At 58.7% G+C, this 13,080-nt stretch overlaps 1 protein-coding gene across 10 annotated transcripts in view; it reads left to right on the top strand.

Moving 5' to 3' along the window:
* The window catches only part of CAMK2B (calcium/calmodulin dependent protein kinase II beta), a 93,197-nt gene that overhangs the window by 45,664 nt on the left and 34,453 nt on the right, over positions 1-13,080 (top strand). For all 10 annotated transcript variants that reach the window (XM_065884038.1, XM_065884045.1, XM_065884039.1 and 7 more), the window contains exon 3: positions 6,407-6,466. In XM_065884038.1, coding sequence (XP_065740110.1) covers positions 6,407-6,466 — 60 coding nt within the window. The remainder of the gene's footprint in view (positions 1-6,406; positions 6,467-13,080) is intronic.

A 13,080-nucleotide genomic window follows, 5' to 3' on the forward strand; every position in this document is an offset into this window, starting at 1 on the left:
CCCCTCCTCACGGCTGGGCCTCCTGTCTTCCCCCCGCCGCCCTGTCCTTCCTCTGCCCGTGCCCGGCGCCTCGCGGGTGTCCTTCTGCCGGTGACGGCACTGCTGCCGCTCGTGGCAGCTGGCGAGGGGCCAGGCGCCCACCCACGTCCCTCCGTTGCCCTTCTCCTGACTCCTCTCACCCCCCAACCGCCCCGCTCTGCTGTGAGTCACCCACAGCTAGGGAGCAGATGGCGGCTGGGAAGGCGGCTGTCACTGGGGGGCTGTGAGGGAGGCCACCAGCCTCGGGGACTCTGAGCTCCTCTGGGTGCCTGTTTCTCGACCCTGCGGTGCGCCCTACCCTGCAGGGTGCAGCAGGGCCCACGGACATCCTCTCCCACCTCCAAGGGCGGCATCTCCCGCCCTGCCCTCAGCTGCTACCTGTTCATTCTTGACTCAGCTCTGGCTGCCCCCACCTGGGGGTCCCTGCCTGGGAGGACTCGCCCTATTGATGAGTTAGTTCGTGGCAGGGAAGAGCCGCTTTGAGTCTCTCTATGCCATTCCACGGGGAGTTATTGAAGTCAAAGTTAACGCTTACAGTGAGTGGACAGCGCCCCCCTGTGGTCACGCGTGGCAGCGCCTGTCTCTTCCTGCCCCTTGGGGTCCCCTGACCCATCCCCTTCGCAGTGGTGGGTGCCAGCCACGGCACAGTGACAACCCCAAGCGGGCCCCTCGCCGCCTCCTGGGGGCTCCTGGGGTCTGGGAACTGCCATCCTGTGTGGGGTGTGCACCCAGTGTGAGGCGTGCAGGGCTGCACGGGGCCACCTCCTTTCCCGGGTTACCCGGCGCCACACCTCGGGGACCCCCAGAGTGCAGGGTGGGCCTGCACAGAGATCAAGGCAGAATCACCCAGAAGCTTCCAGGTCCCGCGTTGCTGGGGCATGGGCCACAGAGCTGAGGGTCTGGAGCCTCAGGGACTGTGACAGGAGCTCAGGCGGGTGACAGCTGGTGATGGCAGGTCCAGTGTCGCTGGTGTCTTTGAGTAAAGTGCATTTGTTTTGTTTGATAAGCGCTTTTATAGAGAATAAGTGAATGCTGTGTTTTATCGATGGGGTGTTTCTCTGCTAGGAGAAATAAATAGCTTGTTTCTGCCTCTGCCGGCCCCCTCGCGGGAGCAGGTGTAAGTGTCGCGTGCACGTCAGGTTGCCCCAGACGCAAGACAGTCGCTTTTTGGCTACAGGCCCGCAGGCACTTAGGCTGGTCTCCATGTGGGGTGTGGATCCGTCAGGCACCAGAGCATTTAAGAGATGGCTGAACTCAGGAGTTCCCTAGAGCTTCACATTAGAGGAGGTGTGAGAACCGAGTCTGTGCCCCCATGAATGGCAAGCTCCTCCAAAACCCCACTCCGGCGTCCCCCCTTGAGTCTCCTTCAGGCAGCACCATCCCCCATACCCCGACTCTGCTGTCCTCAGGGATCACGACACTGCTGCACCTGCTCCTTGGGACCCAGGACCAGTGTCCCATGGGTCCCCGGGACACGGTCAGTGCTGGCCTTGGGTCTGTGGCGGGGAGGAGGGTGGGGAGGTCTCGCCTTGACAGGGTGGGGTTCTGGAGGCTGGCGGGGAGCTTAGCTTGTGCCCTCATTCCCTGGCTCCCCGTTTTTCCATGTCCTATTTCAGAGGTCGCCCTCAGACCCCAGAGGCAGGGCACGTGAGGGGTGATGCAGGGACCGACCCTGGAAAGGGGGCCCAACGCCACCTGGGGACAGGATGCACGGGGGTGTCAGTGGTGGGTTCTCGGGGCTCATGCGTCCTTGTGTTCAAACCTGCACAGGTGTGGCTCACGTTCCGAGACACGTCCCAATGTTCCGTAACAAAACGCCAGCCGACGTGGTAGCAGGGCCATGAGGAACAGGTGCCTGGGCCTCAGGGCAGCTCCGGGCACCCGGACCCTCAGGGCACCAGCCCACAGCCCTGGGAGGGCCCTTTCGAGCCTCTTGGCTGGGCTCGAGGCACCGTGGCCTCCACAGCCCTGGCAGGTGCCTGGTTGGCCCCTCCTGGGGTCACCCGCTGCCTGCCCATCACTGCGGTGGGCAGGGCAGGGTCTGGCTGCACAGGAGGACTCTTGGGACCTCCATCAGGAGGGGGTACTGGGCTGGGGTGCCCGGGGTGCTGATGGGTCCTGGCTGGGGTGGGCAGCCTTTTGACTGCATTCTCTCCACGGGCCTGCTTCGTGGTCACTGCCGTGGTCTTATAAGTCCAGGCAGGTCCCTGGGGCCAGGGCCCCGGGAAGGAGAGAGGCTGGCAGGGATGAGTAGGTGCGGCAGTTCTGAGAGGTCACAGGGCTTGCTCGGGGTTGCTGGCTGGTCCCACGTCCTGCTGTCCGCTGGGGGACGCGGTGGGGTGGAGGTGTCCTCCCAGGTTCCCACTGGTGGTTTAGAGCCAGGACACACTTCCTGCCAACCAGACTGGGTTAAATTAAACCCACCATGTCTATGGTGGGTTTTATGATGTTCATTTGGACATTCAGAGGTGATGCCTCAACTTTGTAGAAAGAAAATCATAGGATGCGGGCAGAGTTAGGATGCTGGATTCTTCCTCACATGGCCACTTGCTGGGCCCGCGATGGGCCTCCTGGGCTGGAGAGAGACAGCCTCCTCCTCCAGCCCCTTCTTGTGGCTTCTGGTTCCCATCTGAAGTCATGGAATATCAGCTTAGATTTTTAATTCCAGGGCAACTGTTACCATAGCGGGTTTTATGACACACCCTCATCATATTTAACTAGTGGCTTTGTGCTCACTGGAGACAGGATCAAACTTCTAAAAAAACCCAATATTTTTCCCTATGATAAAAGTAACACAAGATTGTTGTCCAAGTTGGGGAAAAAATATAAAGAATAAAAATTACCTGTAATTCTGCCACCCAGAGTGAAGCAGTTACTATCTTGATATGATGTACACACTTGGACTCTTACCAGCTTGGACCACGTGTTGTGATGTAGAGTTTCAGAGCTGCTCTCTGGCTGAGTGCTGCTGGGCCCAATATGGAAAGGGGACAGCCGGGAGTGTCAGTGACCTGCGTGGCCATGGGGTGGACACCAGCACCTGGGCTGGGCAGCCTGGTGTCTCTTCTTCTTCTTTTTTTTTTTTTTAACATCTTTATTGGAGTAGAATTGCTTTACAATGATGTGTTAGTTTCTGCTGTATAACAAAGCGAATCAGCTATACGTATACATATATCCCCATATCCCCTCCCTATCCCACCCCTCTAGGTGGTCACAAAGCACCGAGCTGATCTCCCTGTGCTATGCGGCTGCTTCCCACTAGCTATCTATTTCACATTTGGTAGTGTGTATATGTCCATGCCACTCTCTCACTTTGTCCCAGCTTCTCCTTCCCCCTCCCCGTGTCCTCAAGTCCATTCTCTACATCTGCATCTTTATTCCTGTCCTGCCCCTAGGTTCATCGGAAACATTTTTTTTTTAGTATGTGTTATAGTAATATATATATATATGCGTTAGCTTACGGTATTTATTTTTCTCTTTCTGACTTACTTCACTCTGTATGACAGACTCTAGGTCCATCCACCTCACTACCAATAGTTCAATTTCGTTTCTTTTTATGGCTGAGTAATGGTGTCTCTTCTTGACCCCAAACAAATAATTTATCCCCCCGAACATGCCTCGGAGTAGGTCCAGATTTTTTGGATGAGGCTCTCTGTCCTTGGTGACAAGATTCAGTAAAAAGATATAGTTGTTTGTTATCTGCTTTCCAAAGATGGAGTCCCACATGGATTTTTCTCCTGGTTTTTATCTATGACTGCAATCAGGCAGTTTTTCCAGAGAAAACTACCCCTGCTCCCACCGCCTCATAGCCTCCTGTCTCTCTCTGACCTCAGCCTTCCTCTGGCCCCATCTGCATGAGGGTAAGCTGCTCAGGTGCCGTCCACATCAGGAGGAATCCGCTCTGACATTATGGGGACAGGAACAAGATTGGAACGTAGACTGTGGGTTAGATTGAGTATCGTATGTGCACTGGATTTGGTGAGCGGGGTAACTGCCCCGAGATTATGTAAGAGAACGTCCTTGTTCTTATGAAACACACCGAGTGTTACCTGGTAAAAGGACACCAAATGCGGGGCTTACCTTCACATGCTTCAGAGGAGGTAAGTGTATGTATAGGAAGGACAGAGATTATATAGAAGTGCGGTCCAATAGTACTCTGTACTCTTCTTGCAACTTTAAGTTTGAAAAATGTTCAGAATGATAAAAAGAAACACCATGAAAGAACAAAACAACCCACAACCGTGCACATCCAGCCCTCCTAATTCCACCCTGCCAGCGAGCTGTGGTCCTGGATGTTGTGAGAACCATTCCCCTGCTCTTCTCTAGAGTGGGCCTCACATACACGGAAAGCCATCCGCCTCCCACCTGGTTATGCTTAGTGTTGCCTGTTTCGGAGCTTCATACAGACGGAAAAGTGAAAGCCACCCCGCTCGTGTTCTTTTGCGGCTGCTTTCCACTTCTCCCTCCTAATGGTGACTCTTGGGCTGCATCTTGCCTGATGCTGCTGTAGCTGCCCCGCCCACCCTTCCCCCGCGCCCCGCCCCGCCCCGGCAGGATGGGCCACAAGAGTGCTTGCTGTGTTGGATGTGGAGGTGAAGGAGTGAGGGAGGGAGCAAGGGAGGGTGCGAGGGTCTGTCCCGAACGCCCAGCCCCTGCCCTGCGGTTCTGCCAGAGCCCTCCCAGGGCCAAGGGGCCTGGCAAGACAGATGGGAGCCGGGTGGGCAGCTCAGGGAGGTGTTAGCATCTCCGGGGGGCTTGAGTGCCCATCCTGAGAGGAGGGAGAGCCAGCTGGATGCCCCAGGTGTTCCCAGAGAGATTCCTGTCTGCAGGCATGACTTTCCCGTTCAGGAGAGGCACATGTGTGTTTACAGGTATGTCCGTGTTCAGGACTGTCCTGATTCTCCCAGCCTTTGTCACATGGCCCAGGGAGAGCTGACCACACACTAGCCAGCGGGCTCCCTTCCTGCCGGAGGACCTGTTGGTGGCTGGGTCCTTTCCCCCCAGGCAGAGGCAGGGATGGGCTGGCAGGTCCGAGGAGGCCTGCCGGGTGGCTTTACTGCTTCTGAGGACATTTTGTAATTAGCACATTAATTGTGTCCCGCTAGTGAGGGCTGTCAGGCGTTCCCTGGTGAATCAGGTGGTCCTGTGGTCTTGTCTGGTGTATTAATGTCCTCCCCAGGCCCCTGCAGTGAAGGGCTCAGTGCAAGCAGTGGCGGGGCGGGGGGGGTCCTAGGCCCCGAGCACCCCCTCCCCAGTCACTTTCCGCCCTGGAGCAGCTGCCATCCTGAATCCCCACCTTTCTTCACTGTCCGGCCACTCGTGTGCCCGGTGCCGTGCGTGTCGGCCTCCATGTGAACGAAGCGCGGTTTGGGTCCTCCTCCGTGAGCGGCTTTTTCCACTTGGCCTCACATTGGGAGGTTGGGGTGATGTGCACACGTTGATGGGTGTATTCTGTTGTGTGATTTATTTCTGCCTTCTCCTCTCAGTGGAAATGTGTTTTTTTTAGTTTTTTACTGTGACAATCTCCAACAGCTTTTAAAATCCTCCTGGCACCTCTGTTTGAAAGAGAAAATTTCTGGCTGATAAGTTGCCTGGTCCTTGGGGGGCGTGGCCTCTGGAACTGAGGTCCTGTGCCTCTTGGGGATGGGTGCAGGGACACAGGGCTGGAGGCGGGAAGGGACCAGCAACAGTCTTACCCGGGGTGACTTCTCTCTCAGGCTTTGACTCTCTTCCTGCTGACGTTGCAATGAACACCAGGGCCCGTCAAAATTCAGGCCTGTGTTTTGTAGGTTTGTGCGTAGGGGTAGGGGTCAGGTCGAGCATCCTTTGCCCAGATGTCCAGCCAGGGGCCGGCCCAGGCCCATGCTGACCCGCAGCGCTGGTTGGACGCCCCCAGCGGGCCGACAGCCCTGCTCTGCCAGCCCCTCAGCCGCTTCTGAAGAGCAAATTAGGCCTCAGCAGAAAGCTCTGCAGAGTCTGGAATTAGGACAAATTAGTGAAGGATTGAATTGGTGCTGTCCGTTCTGTTGCTGAGAGATGGCATTTTCTCTTCCTGAATCACCTGGGGAAACGTTTGGCCCCGAGTGAGCACCGCTCCCATCTCCCATGGGCCTCTCACCCCAGGCACTGGGCAGCCCCTTCCAGCCCAACACTGCCAGCCAGGGATCGGGGTGGGGGTGGGGGGCACAACGTGACGTGTCCCCTGGGCAGGCAGCGGTCACCCGGGTGGGCACTGAGGGAGGTGGTGGCCAGGTCCTCCTGGCCGTGAGTCTCGTGGTTGGCAGCCTGTCCAGCATGCAGTCGAGGGGCACAGGGTGTCACTGGCTGCAGGGCCACAAGGTGATACCGTGTCCCTTTTTGTCCCCAGATCACCAGAAGCTGGAGAGAGAGGCTCGAATCTGCCGTCTTCTGAAGCATTCCAACATCGGTGAGTAGCCCTCAGGGTAGGGGTCCCAGCTCTCCCATACAGCCAGCAGGGGGACCCCAAAGGCGTCCATCCCTTTCCTTCTCCATTGAAGTATCCCACCCTCAGGCCCCTGGAAACATCTCCTCCTCCTGACCCGGAGGGATTCCTGCAGGGACTTTGGGGCAACCCTCTGGGGGAGGTCAAGGCTGGACTCCTCCTGGACGGGTCCCTGCCCACCACTCTGTAAGTCTGATCCATGATTCTGGTGAAAACACACAGGGGCCTCACGTTCCATGGCTTCAGAAAAGCCACAAGACGGCCTGATTACAGAGAAAAAAGTTTGGAAACCAAAGACCACACCAGGCACAGCCCCAGCCTGACGTCTGAGGCCTGAGGCCTGAGGTCTGAGGTCTGATTTTGGAGAACCTCTGCTGTCCCCCCAGCCCGGGGCCCCTGGAACTGCCATCTGGGGTGGGGATCAGCTGCCCCTTGGGGGCACATGGAGCCCCAGGAGCCCAGGTCTTAGCCTCAGGGAGTGTGGGTGCCCTGCCCACGGTAGGCCCCTTCCTTCTGAAACCCCAGACTGAGTAGGGACTCAGTTCAGACACAAGCGTAGGAGCTGCTGGGACCCCAGACCCCGGAAGCTGGTGCAGATCTCCCGGGGCCTGTCAGCCTCCGCCTGCCCGCCTCAGCCGTGAGCGGCCCCTGTCCGCGCAGTGCAGCTGCCTGTCCTTCTGCACCTCTGGTCCCTTTAGGGACTCCTGAGGAACCCAGGACCCAGCCCTTGACCACACCGGGAAGCAGCCGGGTGGCACGGGGGGAGGGCGGGCCCACGTTCTCAGAGGCACCCAGGGAGCTCATCAGGGAGGATTCCTGGGCACTTTTGCCCGTGCGCTGACTCAGTCGTGCCGGGATGGCGCCCAGGACTCTGTCTAAAAGGGACTCCAGGCTGTGCTTAGCAGCCACGTCCGTGCCACTCCCAGGGCAGGGCCTCGGCCGCGGGGCCAGGAGGGCCGCAGAGGGGCTCGGGGTCCTCGGAGCTGGTTGTGGGAGCTGCTGCCTCCCTGGCTGTGGCCCCTCCAGGCCGCTGGCTCTTCTGCAGCTGGCCCAGCCCGGGCGCAAGGTGCAGGGCAAGGCAGATCTCCCGTTTCGGGGTGGGGGGGTGCCCTTGGTGTCGGCCCCAGGGCTGCTGCCGCCCCTCATGCCTGGGCCCATACTCTTTCTAACCACGGACTCTCAAGGCTGAGACTGTTGGAATCACGGTGCGCAGATTCCTGACCTGCCCCCGGGAAAGCCTGGCTCGGAGGCCTAGAGCGGGCCCAGGAATCGGAATCTGAGCCAGCCTGATGGGTGATTCTGAGGTGGGTGTCCACAGGGACCCCAGCCCCCTCTTCACTGGGCTGGGGCACGTTTGGCAAAAGAGCTGTTGCCCCTCTGCCCGTCCAGGTCCAGGTGCCCGAAGACCCTCTCTCTCTTGGTGCTCCTGGCTGGTGCCACTGCACCGCCAGCTCTACCCACACCCCTTCCCATGCCAGCTCCCTCCCCTGTGTCCGCTGAGCGCCCATCAAGTGTGGGTCCCCCATTCTGAGTGATTTTCAGGAATCCTCTTACTAGGGAGAAGACCCAGGTGTTCTTGGGTTGGTGTTCGGGGCCAATTCTTCAACAAGAAGCCCCCCTGCCCTGCCTACATACCCCGTGTGGTTCTGGGTGCGTTCTGAGTGGTCTCTGGAGTCCGCCTAGGGGGTTTATTCTAGAACACAGGGGAGGCAGAGCTGAGACTGTGGGGTTCAGCTGAACATTCTCTGTAGACTCAGGAGGGGCTCTCTGAGGAGTGGGTAGTGGGGGAGACTTTTGGGGGAGGTGAGGGGAGCCCCTTGCTCCGTGGCCTGTGTCTACCCAGCCCCATCTCTGAACAGAAGTGTTCCCAGCCCCTCACCCCCGGGAGAGGAAGCAGGGCCACGTTCAGATAGAGGCGGGGGGGGGGGTTCTGGGAGGGGCTCCCCTTCCTGTCCTGGCTCACTCAGGAAACAGTTGTGCTCAGGGCGTGGGCATGGGAGGATCCTCAGTTTGCCCGTCTGGAAAGTGGAGATGCTGCTACCTTCCTCACAGGGAGCCCCCTGTGAGGACCCAAGAGGGTTCCCCTGGCGAGCCGGGCGTGAGCTGTGAAAGCCCTCCTTTCCGAGGCAGTGTCCTGAGGCTCAGAGCTCAGAGATCTGGATTCGGACCCCACCTTTCCCCTCAAAAGCCACAGCAGCCACTGAACTGCTTTGAGGCATGGTCTCCTTGTTTGTGGACTAGGCGTGTTTCACAAGTGTGTCAGTCGTCCAGGCTTGGCAACTAAGTACCCCAAAACGCAACCAACAAGCGTTGATTTTCTCTGTTTCTGTGGATTCAAGAGCAGTTCAGCTGGGTGATTGGGGCAGCCACCTAATTTGTGGGATCGGTGCAAAATGAAAATGTGGGGACTTTTTTCAAAAATTATTATGAATTTCAAAACAGCAACAGCAGGTCAGGGCCCTCTTGAGCCTGGGGCCTGGGGCAGCTACACAGGTGGCTTGGCCATGAGCTGGCCCTGCCCAGGGCTCCAGAGACAGACAGAGAGAGAGACAGACAGAAAGAAAAAGAGAGACAGAGAGAGGCCGAGACAGAGATTGAGACAGACAGACAGAGACAGAGAGACAGACAGAGATGGAGAGGGAAGGAGAACAAGGAACACGGTGCTTTTCCTTCCCCAAATTGTGGTAAAACATACGTAACAATATTTATCAGTTTAACTGTTTTTAACTGTACAGTTCAGTGGCATTAAGTACATTCGCGACGTTACGTAACCATCGCCCTCATCTGTACTCAAAACTTTTTCATCACCCCAGGGGAAACTCTGCATTCATTAAACACTACCCCGCCCCCACTGCCCCCAGCGCCTGGCACCCACCATTCTACTTTCTGTCTCTATGAATTTGACACCCTGGGAACCTCATCCATGTGGGGACCATACAGCATTTGGGCTGTATTTCACTGAGCCTGATGTCCTCAAGGGCCATCCGTGTTGTAGCAGGTGTCAGAATTTCCTTCCTTTTTAAGGCTGAATAATATTCCACTGTGTGTATATTCCACATCGTGTTTATGTCTTCATCCATCAATGGAACTTGGCCTGTTAGCTATCGTGACTAATGCCGCCATGAACATGGGTGTCCAAGTCTCTGCTTTTGGTCCTTTGCGGGTATACCTCGCAGTGGATTCTTGGACCATATGGTGGTTCTGTGTTTAATTTTTGAAGTTATGATCCAGTCTGGGAGGGGTCAGGCTGTCACCCTGCCTTATTCTGTTTGTCTGGAGGCCACACACGAGAGTGAAGGAGCCAGGCTCCCCTCTTAAAGGAGGCCCAGCAGAGGGTGTGAATGCTTCTTCCGATCAGCACGACGGCACGTGGTGGCTGCTGGCTGCTGGCTGGGCTGTGCCATTAGGAGCTGGTACCCGGAGTCAGGCCCCCGGGTGGAAGCTCCCCTCCAAGGGGCTTTAGTTTCTGTTCAGAGACCAGGTGGCACCTGGGCAGAGGAGACAGGTGTGGGCCGGCCTTGGCAGTGCGGGCCCGTCCTGGGAAGCAGGCCCGGGCGTCTGGGGATGGGCATGACCCGCAAGGGCACTGCTGTGGGCCATGCCCTCCACAGACACGTCTGCGCTGTACTCGACTGTGCGTGAGCTTGGCTCCCTCCACCCGGGGTCTCAGGAATCCCCTCGTCAGCGCATATTTACGGACACCTACCCCGTGCCAGCGGGAGACTCGGCTGAGGGCAAGGCTGCCTCCACCCTCACCTCACTGGTGGGCTGTAGCCACCTCAAGAGGTTGTTGCTCAGCACGTGAGGGTGTCCCAGACTTCCCACACTGCCCCCAGGGACTGTGGGTGACAGAGATTAAGCAGCGCCCGTGGCAGGCAGAATCTTCCACAGCCTTGTTAGAATGGGCCCCATCGGGCGGTGAGCAGAGCCCATCGGCCTTGACTCAGAAGGCAGCCCCCAGCCTCCCTCCAGCCTCCCCTCAGCCTCCCTCAGCCTCCTTCAGCCTCCCCTCAGCCTCCCTCAGCCTCCTTCAGCCTCCCCTCAGCCTCCCTCAGCCTCTCTCCAGCCTTCCCTCAGCCTCCTTCCAGCTTCCCCTCAGCCTCCCTTTAGCCTCTCTCTGGCTTCCCCCCAGCTTCCCCTCAGCCCCCCGTCAGCCTCCTCTCTACACACTGACCCTTTCTCTCCTGGGCCCGGCTCATTGATGGCAAATTCCCACCTCCTGGTTTCTGGGGCTGGAACTGCCTTCCCTTGCAGTATGGTCCAGCCAGGAGCTGGGCGGGTGGGCACCACGGGGGACAATGGCCCTGCGAGGACTTCCTGCCGAGGTGAGGAGGCCAGTGCAGGAGGGGAAGGTGAAAGGTTTCCAGTCTCCAAACGCTCAGGGCCCATGCTGTCGCTCCCCAGCTCTTCCTTCCCAAAGCCCATCATATGATAGGTCACAGGGCCCTGTCCTCCCTCACAGCACAAGGGACCAGGGAGGGGTTCAGGCACAGCTTTGGAAGGGCAGAAGGACCCCCCACCAAGAGCCCCCTGGCCTGGGACTCGGGGTCCTGTCCCTGGAGGAGCTGTGGCCCCAGCAGCAGGACGTGCATCCTTGGGCTCCCCCGACCCCCTTGTCCCCCTAACCCGGTGCTCCCAGGCCAGACTCTTTCAGGTATTACTGGGACTTTATCTGCCGCCTCTGTATGCCACCCGCGGTGTTATTTACTTACTGTTATTTAAGTAAAATAGATTCTATGACAATTCCTTTCTTGACTTAGTACTGCCTGTGAAATCACGGGTCTGATGTGCTAGGTAGGTTTTCTTCTAAACCATTAAAGTAATGCATAACTATTTTTTAAATGTTAAAACTGTTTAACTAAAAAGAGTGTCTAACGCCCACATGGCCTTGACTCCCATGCAGAACCCCCAGTGTCTCCCAGGGCGAGGCCGAGGGCCCTGCCAGCAGGACCTAGGAACCTGAGCCCCTCTCACCTGCTTGCGGGGCGGGGCCTGCGGGCAGGGTGGCCTCCGCCAGGAGGAAGGCCCAGCAGCACCCCAGACTTATGGACCCCTGAGGCTCCCCTGGGGAAGGGGGATTCCCCTGCATGGGAGGAGAGAAAGGCCCCACGGTGGGGGGGGGGGTTCCTCTGGGTCGCTGTCTGCAGGGCTGGCGGGGTGGTGGAGGGTGGACCTCTCCCCTCCATGCCGCCCCTCCACCCCAGGCCTTTCTTTGCTTGGAGTTCCAGGGGAGGCTGCTCGGAGGGGCCGATGTGCTGGGCCCCCCGCAGAAAGGAGTCAGCAGGGGGAGGGCTTTTGGTCCCTCAGGGATTTTGCAAGAGGGGCCTCGAGGAGGTCACAGTGAGCTGGGGGTCTGCTGTGTGTTAGGGAGTTGCAGACCCGCCCGGATGGAGTCGGGGTCCGGGCGCACCTGGGTGGGGTGAGGCTGGACGCCAGGCCCTTGAGCAGAGATCACAGCGAGGGATGGGAGCGGGGGATGGTGAGAGAAGCAGACGTGTGAGCCGAGGCGCCCCCGGAGCCACCCATGCCCCTTCTCCTTGGTGACCAGATGCCCTGACTGCTTGCGTCAGGGGCCTGCCCCCCGGGGGCCAGGCCGTGGCCCGAGGTCAGATTGGGTTTCCTGGTGTGAGGACGCTGCTGGCGGAGCCCTTGGGAAGCCCGGAGCTGGGAGAGGGGGGATGCTGGCCGCCAAGCTGGGAGCTAGGGCAGCTTCGAGGGCGTGAGTGAGGGGCTGTGGGCCCCGGGAGAAGCTCTGCTCTTTACCCTGTTGGTGCTGGTGGCCCTATCCCTCGTGGTGGGGGGAGTGAGGCCTAAGGAGCTGAGGGGCGGAGTGGGCCGAGGCTGGTGGAGCAGCAGCTCTGTGGGGGCTCCGAGCCCCCGTCCACACTGCTGCTTTGGCCTTGTGTGAGCTGTGTGACCCTCAGCCAGTAACTTACCCTCTCTGTGCACCTGTAACTTCTCGGGATGAGCATACTGCGGGCTCCTGACACAGGAGGCAGGATCCGTCACGTGGGGGGCAGTGTCCAAATGAGCCGTTCCTAGAAATACCTGCTGTTGAGTGCCGGGCGCGTCTTCACCTCGAGGAAAAGGAGGCACCGGGCTTGTGTTCTTTGTGCTGACATCCACTTCGCTGTTCACTCATTCATTCATTCCCTCATTCATTCATTCATCAACTCCTAACCAGCATGGCTCTGGCCGGGCCCTTGTTCCAGGCTCAGGGAGTGAAGAAAACGCACTAAAGCAGAGAGCACGTGTGTGGCGTGGCGCCATCCTACCGACCATGCCACTTCTGGAATGGGAGCTCAGGGTCTGACCTTTGGAAGTGATGCCGCACGGGGCCCTGGGCAGGTGGTCCTCTGCCCGGGGGTCCCTGCCCCCTCAGCCTGGCCCGAGAGGCTGGCGATGGCGCCCTCCGCACTCCTCTCCCATGAAGTCCCTGGACAGCTCCTTTCCAGACCTGGTGGTGTGGGCCTTCATCCCTGCACCGCTAGCCCCATCCCTGCTGCGTCTGGGAGCAGGGGACCCAGCGGGGGCTGAGAGGGGTCAGGGTCTCCCTCCGGCAGAGGAAAAGAAAGGCA

Source organism: Phocoena phocoena, chromosome 9 (assembly GCF_963924675.1).
Source record: "Phocoena phocoena chromosome 9, mPhoPho1.1, whole genome shotgun sequence".
Taxonomy (NCBI): domain Eukaryota; kingdom Metazoa; phylum Chordata; class Mammalia; order Artiodactyla; family Phocoenidae; genus Phocoena; species Phocoena phocoena.